The sequence below is a fragment of the Brassica oleracea genome, chromosome C1 (assembly GCF_000695525.1).
Source record: "Brassica oleracea var. oleracea cultivar TO1000 chromosome C1, BOL, whole genome shotgun sequence".
In the NCBI taxonomy this organism is placed as follows: domain Eukaryota; kingdom Viridiplantae; phylum Streptophyta; class Magnoliopsida; order Brassicales; family Brassicaceae; genus Brassica; species Brassica oleracea.
The window spans coordinates 3,727,384-3,738,538 of NC_027748.1; the positions used below are offsets into that span (position 1 = coordinate 3,727,384).

Here is an 11,155-nt window from a genome sequence, read left to right on the forward strand (position 1 = left end):
AGACCTCTTTTCTCTGCAACTTTGATATTAGTTAAGTTTCACAATCCAACTCAACTTTGATATTTAACTGAAAATCATCATGTACTAATAATGCCCCACCGGCTGCTGCAACAACATTTCATACAGATCTTTGATCTCATCCGATTCTCGCAACTCAACCTCACCAGTAAACGTAATTTTTTTTCCTGGATCTCGAACAAGGGGATTTTCTATACAACTGTAATCCATTGTAGCTTCCCATTTATAATTGGGTATTCGTGGCATATATGGTCATGCATTTCACTTTTTATGCGTTGGAACTCTCTTGCTTGGGGCTGACATAGAAAGTGAGGTACCTTGCACTCAAATGTGTATTTTCTAGGCTTATTAACCGTTGCGAGCTACAAAGATCATCAGAAACATATGTCCAACGATTATCTGTACATACAAAACAGAAAAATCAGTTAAAGATCTTTGAAGAAAAACTGATCTCCAGTTTCTTTTTCTAGCAACTTCCTCTTCAGCCGTCATGCCCATGTTTCCCTGAGTCTTAGGAAAAGTATTGCGTTTGATATCTTGGAAAACAAAGATATATATAAGGACTAATAAGATTAGTGATTGGATGATCATAAGATCAATAAGGAGACCAAGCAATGTTGGTATTATGTAGATCTGTTTATCAAATTTTGCATGTTATACAAAAGTGTTTTCCAATAATGTTGAACAGTAAGACCTTCCATATCGACAACAAAACAACTTTGAGAAGCAAATCTGTTATTCTAATCATTATATAGATTACTCGCAGGATATAATATCCAATCCAGAATCTATAAAGATCTAAAATGATAAGATTTTAAAATGAGACACTTCATCATTAATTAGAGCATAACATGAAAGTATCATTTGCAATGAAGCAAGATGATGAAAGTTACAAACCGTTGTTGATGAAAGAAATAGAGTGGAAGACATTCCTTCCCACCAGTATTGGCAAAGCCATGGAGATTGTACTTGTGAGAAACAAGCTCAAAGCAGCTAGAACCAACATCAATCCGATCCTCAGTATTATAAACATGCAACTTCAGCTTATTAGAGCATGAACAAATTAAGTTTTTCTTCAAAAGCTCTCCATCTGTTATCTATCCCCCTCAATATCATCTTTAGAAGTGGTATCGTTCTGAGATTCATAGAATCGGACTAGAGAGCCTTCAGCTATGGGAATCACTAGAGACCAAGTATATTTTGGTTCACTAGATTTGATAAATCATAATCCTTTTGAGATAACTAAAAATTCAATCTAATCCCAAACAATAATAAATAGAAACAACAATAATTCCAAATCCAATCACATATGTTTTGGTTCAAGGTTCTTGGTGTTTTCATTTTCATCAAATCAGTCGTCCAGCATAATGACTTCAGTTACTTGTTCGTCTTCCATATTCACATTAACATATGTTCCAATGGCACTTAGGTTCCTGCTTATGTTCTTGCTGGCAAACTCATGTAAGGCACGTTCGGTTAATAGTCGAAACTTAGCAGAAAACAAATGGATGCGCTGATTCAGTAGACCATTTTTTAGAGCACGGTTCAGAGATGAAGGCTTTCCTCCCTGCAACCAAGATCGATAGAGATTATTACACATGTAAAGATCAAAACTAGTGAGAGAGTCACATACAAAGTAGTAGTCTTCAGCAAACTCATTTATTATCGCCTCCTCCAGAATCAGAAACCGTCTTCTCATATGATCAGTAATTATTATATGCGGATCTTTTACGATTCCATTAGCGTTAATAAAACTTGTGGCAGGGATGTTCAATTCTTTTCGGACGAGCTCGTAGATCCCAAACTCTCTGTCATTAACAAGGGCTCTCCATTTTCCAACCCCGTTCCTAAAGAGAGAAAAACGTATGAGAATGCAGCACGAGAAACATGTTTTTTAAATGGTAAGGATCATCCTCTTTGCAAGGTTTCTTACTTAGAAACAGCACGCAACAGGATCCTGTCGCATTCCTCGTTCGCAAATTTTGCTTTTCTTAATCTTAGTCCAGGGAACCTATGGATAATGCGGTCAGAGAAAACAGGGTTTCTTGGATTGGCTTCCATATGTTTCACCTGTACGTGCCAATCAAAACACTCAGAGTTGAGCACAAACAACACAGTAGTGAACCTTATACTAATATTATCGCACAATATGCTTAAGATATAGAACACCACAACCAAAAGTGGAGACTGGATTAAGTCATTTTAATGACTTATAATGAAGCAGAAATAACCAAGTATTATACTACAGAATATGTGTTTTTAAAAAAGTGTTTCAAAAAAAAAAATATATACCACAGAATATACTGAAACTTGTGAGCCAGGCGACTAGCCCTAACTAATTGTTTTGGTTCTCTTGGCACTAAAAACGGTAAGGAAAGCATTCTTTCAACATCCACATGGATACAGCAATAATCCACAGATACAGAGACTTCAACTTCAAGAAGCAAAACTGTGCATTGGTTCTAGAAGATAACTCAGATATTCTAAGAGATTATAGGATTCCAGTATGTAGGCTTACCTTCTTTTGTACTAACATCACAGAAGCAATTCTGGCGAGTACATCCTTACATTTCAGTTCTTCTTTGGGGACTCCATCTGCAGAGATCATTTGCGTTAATAATACCTTTAATAAGATAGCAGACACCACTAATAGAAACATCTAATAAATGGTAACAAACAAATGATCAGAGAAGTTATCAATCACCTGAAAAGGTTGGAGAGTTAACATCTTTGTCTTCGACGATGTGCTTCAAGAAACGTAATCCATAACTGATAAACAACATATTAGACAAGTCATTAATGAAAATATATCTTTGGCAAAGAAAGAGTGATAAGTTTTTGTAAAGAGAAGAGCATCAATGGCTTAAGTCTGTGTACTTTTTAATTTCATCATAGGTTCTCGGCTTTAAAGGATCAACAAACTCCTTCCAGTCATAGTTGCCAACTCCGTACCTGAAAATTATTCATCAGATGAAAAATGTGGAAACCATCGCACATGTGTGCAGACATTGAGAGACCTTAACAGACAGAAGATATAAATATACCTCTCCAAAGTCGTTAAAAATTTCTTCCTTTGCAGCTCGTTAAAACCTAACACCTTGAGAAATCTCCCTTCTCCTTCTATCAAAGGTATTGGTTTCAAAGTATCTTATAGCAACAAGAAAAAAAAAGTTACTCAACTTGGAATATTTGAAACATTTATTTGGAAACATAATTATATAAAAAAAAGATTATAGTACCGCTAGTCCTATGGTAAGGCCTTTTAGCCATTTGGTTTCCTTGTCTAGCTGCTTCACCATCCATTGGTTTGGCTTCTTCATAAGCAGAGCTCGCTTCAAAACAAGCAACTTCATCTTCTTGTAAAATTAACAAGAAGAATCATAATTATATCAAAAATATTAATAGTACCAGGAGTCCTACTACTGCAAGGCCAATAAGCTATCTGGTTTCCCTGTCCAGATGCTACACCATCATTTTGTTCAGCTTCTTCATCATCAGAGCTCACTTCTAGATAAGCAAGCTCATCTTCAGCTTCAGTTTGTTCATCTTCTTCATTATCAGAGCTCGCTTCTAGGTAAGCAAGCTCATCTTCACCAAGCTTCTAGTAAAATTAACAAGAAGAGAAATAAGAAAACCTTTGCTAAAATATATAATGACAAATCACCGTCACCTGATGCGACAAGCCTTATAATTGAACAGGTTGGATCAAGAAAAATATACCTGCTTACAGTTTCTCTTCCTCTTTCCAAGAGCATTGACCTCCTCAGCTTGCTGCACTTCATATTTGTCTTTTAACAAACATTCCCAATAATTTTCTGATGAAGACTTGCTTTCTATAGCCTGTGCCTCCTCTGAGGCAGCAGCCTCATTATCATCTATGAACTCAAAATTTGCTACCTGATGTACAGGGAATAACAAGAAAGAGCTTAAAGGGGTAATCAATAATCTTAGTAAGTATATGTATCAAAGAGGAGAGGCATAGAAAACCTTGAAAGCTTTAAAAAACCCATTTTCATTTTCATCATCCACTGAGTCCTCCTCAGCATCTATATGATCACGGTCTAGCAACCTAAAGAAGAAGAGGTATGCATGTGGAGATTAATCTCTAATTATGGAAATAACAATGGTTACTTTAAAAAGAATCACTAGGAAAGTGAAAAACGAAAAAGAAGAGCGGTTTACTTTTCGATAGCAGCATCATCATAATGAATTTTTCCAAACTTTCCTGCCTCATCATTCTCTTCAGCAAAAAGCTCCTTGGAACCAAACCTGATGATGTCATCTAACTCTTCCTATAGTTGAAGTCACGCAGATAGAACAGTCAATAAACCTTGTAGCAATAAGAATCACCACCTTTTTTATTCTAATTTTATAGAAAAAATACTTACCTGGCTAAGGTTTGGTGCTTTTAATTTCCCCACAACAAGAAGCTCTAGAAGCATTTTTCTTTTACAGATTTGCACAATTTTTTCTTCAATAGTACCCCGGCTTATGAGCCTGTAAATCATTACCTAAAGACAGAAGGCCTAATCAGTGACATACCAAAGAGGAGAATAAACAGAAAGTTGAGACCATGCAAAGCTAACCTTCTCAGTCTGGCCAATTCGATGAGCTCTAGCCATAGCCTGAAGATCCGCATAAGGGTTCCAATCACTACAGAAGCAGTGAAAAACATTTCAATAACTGCAATATATTTCTTCTGACTTAACTCAGAAGATCCAACGAAAACATTCTATTCTCTTGTTTCCCACAAAAGCATATTCACGTAAGTTTATCCAGAACCTCAGGCTCTAAACGGTTATTTACCTCTTAAAAAACTTAACAGTGATCTAAGAGACGTTGGAGAAATCAAACCTGTCATAAATGAAGACAGTATCAGCAGTTGCAAGGTTTATCCCTACACCGCCAGCTCTTGTAGAAAGCAGAAAACAGAACCGGTTCGAATTTTTGGCATTAAAGCGATCAATCCGTGCTTGCCTCTCAGCTCCATTAACCTTTCCATCAATCCTTTCATAGAACCACTTCTGAAAGAACCAGTAAAGAACATACAAATTATTATCTTTGAGTTCATCATATAAGCAAAACATAAAAAGAAAAATACTGACACACATATTTATAGCAAGCGCAGAGATACCTTGTAAGCACAGTAGTCTTCAAGTAGGTCCAACATGTGCTGAAATTGTGAGTAAATCAGAACTCTGTGTCCTTGCTCTTTAAGCTTGACCATCATTTGGTCTAGAAGTTGCAATTTTCCAGAGGATTCCAGGAGCTCTCTTTTAATAAAATTTTAAGAAAAAATTAAACAAGAGTCATCACAAAAAAACTCCACAGCATACTACAAAGGAATCCATCTTGTGATGAGATGTTACTTCAAAGCTTCGTTTGCATCTTTAATCTGGGACTCAACACCTTCCACCATGTAGGGATGTAAGCAAGCTTTCCGCAATTCCATGAGCACATTCGATATCTGAAACAGTTTAACCAGCCACAGTTTATAAGGTTCTTAAACCAAAACAACACATGTATGTCTTAATCCACATTCACAAAACTTACCTTAGCACCTCTTTTTGCTAATATTTTATAGTTCCGGGTCATAATAGCTTTGTAAATTATTTTCTGCTTGCTGCTCAGATCAACCCGCAAGATGAGTTCCTTCTTAGAGGGCATGTCCTTCAGCACGTCTTTCTTTACCCCTAAAACAGCAATCAAAGCAAGATTCACACCATGGACATTTCAGTTTCACGCATACTTATTAATAAGATCAAGTTTATGGTTAATACTTCTGAGCAGATGGGGAGCCAGCATTTTGTGGAGCCTTGATATCTGCTCCTCTTGATCTATGTCTTTGAACTGCTCCTGAAACTCCTCCAAACTTCCAAACTGCAAGCATTCAAAAGAAAAATTAAAAGTTAGCCATGTTATTAACTACTTAGTAGATTTTGCTTGTTTTATATGTGCTATTGCTAACCTTCTCCGCATCAAGAAAATGCATGAGCACGAAAAGCTCATCCAAGTTGTTCTGAAAAAAACACCAAATAATCAATAGTAATACCAAAGAATCAACAGCATACTACACAAGACAGTCAATAAAACAATATATGCTGTGAGCAAATGAAGAGTCAATTAAGTGGGCAGGAACTCATTCTTAGCAACATAGAGCTTTCCTAGATCAGATGTAGACAAACCTTTAAATGATGCATTATTTGACAATTGATACAGTATTTAATTAGACAACTATATATAAAAGAAAACATTGAAGAATACATTTGACATTTTTCAACATGGTCAAATCATAAATAAAAGATCCAAGTTTAAATTATAGATCCAGCTTTAATTAGGGATCCAACTTCACTCTTTCACAGATCATACCTAATAAGTTATTTTTTTATGCATGAACATTTTTTTTTTCATTGAGAGATGAAAATAACCAAAATCACCAAACGAACCTGAAGTGGTGTTCCTGTCAGAAGAATGCGATGCTCACTCGTATACTGCTTCAGCGAATTGAACAACTTTGAGTTTTTGTTTTTCAACCGATGGCCTTCATCAACAATCTAACCAATAAAAATGATTGATAAGCAACATATATATATGAGGTTTAAAGAAAAGACTGTAAACGTATAAGCTACCATTATAATAAGACAAAAAAATACCATGCACTTCCACTTGATTGGTTTTAGGACTTCTGTGTCTACGTTGATCATCTCATAAGACGTGAGGATGACATCAAACTTAATCCTGTCCTGCCTACTTTCTCCACTGATTCCAATCATCTTGTTATGACCTTTTGGAAAGTAAAACTCATGATCTCTAACAACAGTACGAGCTTGAGAAGTACCACCGTACATAACCTGAACCGTAACAAAAAAAAATGAACGTTATTCTACTAGCAAGCATAACACACATGATGAGTGCGTTACTGCATAGTGCATACATACCACATTCATATGTGGTGCCCAGGTGGCGAATTCTCTCTCCCAGTTTCTCAGAGTGGAAAGGGGAGCAACTACCAAATATGGAGCCAAGTTTTCCTCAAAAAGAGAAGCTAAAAAGGCAATGCTTTGAATTGTTTTACCTGAAACACCACACATGCATCTCACTCTTATTATAACTTCACATAGATGAAAATATGTAGGGGTAGTACTACTGAATACATACCTAGCCCCATCTCATCGGCGAGGATTACATGAGTTCGGTTTGACCATGTAAACCGCAAAAAGTTAATCCCTTCAAGCTGGTACGGATGCAATGAGCCTTCAACAACAGATGACAAGATATATCATAACATATACAATACCAAACAAGACGACCAATATACATAGCACCGTATAAAAGTGTAAAGTAGCCTGAGTACCTGTAATAAACTCAGGAGTATGATCGAACTGTTTGAAATCTTCATGATTTCTCTCATGGTCAACATATTTATCTCTGCGATGACCAGAGTTTATATCCTTGAACCTTTGGATTTCGTTTTGAAAGGTTGAGATGTCTGATTCAGATTCCCAATAACATTCATCATAAGAAAGTTCTTTGAACTTCACCAGATACTCCTTCTCCTCACTTTCTCCCCTGCATCAACAGCAAAAACCAAGAATAAACACATACTTCTGACGAATCTCTACGAATAAACAAAAGAAAAGAGTCCCCCATCACTTCACCGGCAATCTATAATCCGGTCAACAATAGTCCACTCTGGATGAATGGCTACAAAATCATCTCCACTGTTACTCATTGACTCCATTGTAGAATGAAATTTGATCACCCTGGATCTTAACCGACGAATAAACTTGTAAGCCTTCTGGAACTCTTCCTCGGCCACCCTGTGATTAGCAAACCAAACAAAAAAAAAGGAAAAGATCGATGATAAGCCACTTGTTGTCAGATATCAGCAGACAAGAGATACGACAAAACCACTACTTTGCATGTTCAAACATAGCATAAAATCATGCGGGGGAGGATACCAAGAGCAGTGTAGGTACGATAACCCCTTCCACTTCACAAGATATTGTTTCACAACATCTTGCTTTGGTGCAGCAATATCTGATGAATCTGGATCGTTAGATGTCGTAGGACGCATTTGGCAGTCCAAAATCTTTTCCATCTCGGTAAGAGGAGTAACCTACAAGCAATCAACACATGTATTTATACAAATATTATCGATGGGTAATAAATATTCCACATCAAAGTTTTTTTCTATGCATTTTATTTCCCTAACATTCAGAGAAACTGTAAATTTTTTCACAATTTAGACAGAGACAAACCGCTTCTCTTCCGACAGTTCCTTCAACTACTTCAGTCGTCTGATCCTTGTTTTGAACAAAGTCATCGTCGTCATCGGAATCATCTACGGTGTACAATGGTCTACGGTCTGGCCGTTTACGTAGCCTACTACCAGCCAAGCTAGTCATATATCTGCAAGAGAACAACACAACAACGTTTCCGGTCAGTAAACTCAAAAGACAAAAGCGTAAACAGTCACTAAGCTTAGAGATTGATCATACAAACAAAAGAAAGAGCCAAAGGTGTAAGAAAAAAACAACATGTGGTAAAGCATACGTTCATATCAAAGGCCAAATAGGAGCTTATCTACACCCCGACCAGATGCTAAAGATCATGCCTTATCAACGTGTGTGACAAAAAAATGATTTTGATGAAAATTCAAAAACCCTAAGCATGAAGATCAACGGAAAAGTCGGTGTCCTTGAAACCCTATCAGAAGAGTTTATATATCGTCTCCAAAATCATCTACTCTAGATCTGGTCGATGAAATCCAAATTCAGAGATCAAGGATTCAAGACCAGGAAACTTATATTGCACTCTTAAGCTAGGTGTAAGAAGAATAAAACCCAAAATCATATATTTGCAAACTCAACTTAGACCCAAAAAAAACTTTTATGAGAAAAACGAAACAGCCAAATCAAAAGCAAGTGAACGCATGCAGATCCCTACATGTCTAACCATTAGAACTCGAGGATAAAATCACGAATTTACGTTCTTGATATTTGAGTTCAGTGCAATAGAGTAAAAAGATAAGGGCGACGATGAGTAAGACAGAGGATCGACCTCCTCCGTTAATTTCTCAGACTTTTTGGCGGAGAAAAATGTCTGAAACCACACAAAATCGAAGGTGACGAAGGAGCGTAAAGAATGCAGGAGTTAAGACGTAACCAAATGGTTCTTTACTGATCACAGTAACGCCTGTTTTGATAGATAGATAGAGAGAGAGAGAGGTGATTTTTCTTAATCTTATCTTCTTAAGGAATGAGTGGTGACTATTCTTTTACTAACCTTTAGTCAAATAAAAAAATAAATATTTATCGTAAATAAATTAAAATTAAATTAATTGAATTGTTTATAATAATTTATTATATAAAATTTGATGGTTTAGCATGGTCAAACTATATAGCATTTATACTTGCGACCTGGTTGAAAAACAAGAATTACATTTTTGACTAGAATACATACATACTTTGGAAATAAAATTAGCTGTACTTTTATTTTTAGATTTTATGTCCGACATGTTGACCAGAAATAACTGGTCTGCAGATTTACATCGCAAGCATCAAAAATGGTTTGTACATACAAAAAAAAAAACAGTTGTAACGAGGGAGTTACCTCTATATATGTTAAACTGTTTTTCAGAGAAAACGAAGTAGAGAGTAAATACATCCAATTCTTTTTTTTTTTTGAAACACTAAATACATCCAATTCAAACGTATAAAGTTTAGCATATTTGCATGTCACGAGTAGTATGACTGTATGAGGAGGATAAGGTTTCCGCATTTGTAAAGACAAATGGCAAATGTATTTTTTTTTTTTGGATATCAAGAGGTTGATTATTATTCACTACATTGCAATACTCGATAGAAACTAACATTGTGTCGATAATTAAAGGTACATCTTAATTTTGAAATTTCTAGTAATTTAAAATACGTTCTAATTTGATTCTCCATTTTAAATAATTATTCTATACTTTATAATTTCAAATAAATGAGAAAATAGGATAATATAGCACATATGATAGTAATTTCCAAAAAGGAAAAGAATCGTTCCTAATAAATAAAATTTGAATATATAGATATGCTTCAAATGATAACATCTTTATATAAAATGATGGGAGCATTCCATCATCCAACGAATATACTGATGGGTAAACCTTATTTTTGTCAACAATGCATGAACAAATGCCCACTCACTTTGTTCATATCTATTTTCACCACTATAAATTTATTTTGACAAGATTTGTTTGTTCTCAAAATATGAAACATTTTATTCGCTATCAATATGTTATCCAAAATTAATCTTTCCGCCACAAAAGCTCTTCAAGCCTTCAAGGTATATATAATTAGTTAAAAGCAAATCAAAAACCAAATTGATGTGCTAATGGACGGTAACGTGACGTACAGACTATGATACGTCATGGAGAGTTGCTTGGTAATAATGTAACCAAATTGGCATGAAAGAAATTTCTGCTCCTACTCATACTAATATTATGGAAGAAATTCCATGTTATTGTCTTCGAGACCAATTCGGTTTCAGCGGACAATCCATCGGCCTCCACGCACTCTCCTGCACATGGCAGTCCCCTTTTCAATCAAACTGATCACTATGAGCAAGATGATGGAGATGGGATTATGAGTGATGCTACGGCAAACTTCAACATGTCACTTGGTGGAAGGCCAATAAAACCACTTCAAAAATTTCAAGATATAGAATGGAACGCAATACAAAGAAAGGGTAATCGAGGCCGTGGTAACCACAGACCATCTACCTAGTGTTTTCAACATTCTCTTGTTTTCACTAAACTTAAGTATCATAAGTTTCTTTTTTACAAGCTAATGCTGGGTTGAATATGAGGCATGTCTCATCGTATTTTCTCAAACTTTATGATGTTAAACCATACCTTGTATGTCTCTTTGAATTTTAATTAGAAAGCCTTTTTACAAAAAAAAAAAAATTGGCATGAAAGCATATTTCAAACTTTGGTTAGAACACGTTATGAACATTGATTAGACTATAATAAAATCAGATTTGAATCTATATTAGTCTACAAATCATCTATTTTATAACTCGTTATGAACATTCTTTTAAAGAGTACTTGGCAGTTGGCAATATTCATGTACCTTGGCAATATTCA

General features: G+C 35.6%; 1 protein-coding gene across 1 annotated transcript; it reads right to left on the reverse strand.

Annotated features, from left to right (window-relative positions):
- Positions 1–1,369: 1,369 nt before the first annotated feature.
- LOC106300026 (CHD3-type chromatin-remodeling factor PICKLE) lies at positions 1,370–8,426 on the reverse strand. The gene is made up of 28 exons (XM_013736073.1): positions 8,280–8,426; positions 7,980–8,137; positions 7,677–7,838; positions 7,373–7,587; positions 7,177–7,272; positions 6,957–7,093; positions 6,672–6,869; positions 6,465–6,572; positions 5,987–6,037; positions 5,799–5,898; positions 5,572–5,711; positions 5,388–5,485; positions 5,153–5,291; positions 4,873–5,042; positions 4,605–4,671; positions 4,407–4,529; positions 4,201–4,310; positions 4,006–4,087; positions 3,739–3,915; positions 3,439–3,619; positions 3,258–3,374; positions 3,063–3,165; positions 2,896–2,970; positions 2,723–2,787; positions 2,537–2,613; positions 1,952–2,088; positions 1,652–1,865; positions 1,370–1,585 (listed from the first exon to the last, which is right to left on the reverse strand). The coding sequence occupies exons 1-28, from the start codon at positions 8,424–8,426 to the stop codon at positions 1,370–1,372; spliced, it is 3,663 nt and encodes a 1,220-aa protein (XP_013591527.1).
- Between the last annotated feature and the right edge of the window lie 2,729 nt (positions 8,427–11,155).

What these genes read in the sequence shown, in the direction of transcription:
- LOC106300026 (XM_013736073.1), bottom strand. Translation starts at nt 8,426, where the DNA reads ATGACTAGCTTGGCTGGTAGTAGGCTACGTAAACGGCCAGACCGTAGA. An exon ending in GGAAGAGAAACTGTAAGCAG is followed by an intron (nt 3,620 to 3,738) that starts GTATATTTTTCT and finishes TAATTTTACTAG; the next exon opens with AAGCTTGGTGAAGATGAGCT. An exon ending in ACCTATGATGAAATTAAAAA is followed by an intron (nt 2,788 to 2,895) that starts GTACACAGACTT and finishes GTTGTTTATCAG; the next exon opens with TTATGGATTACGTTTCTTGA.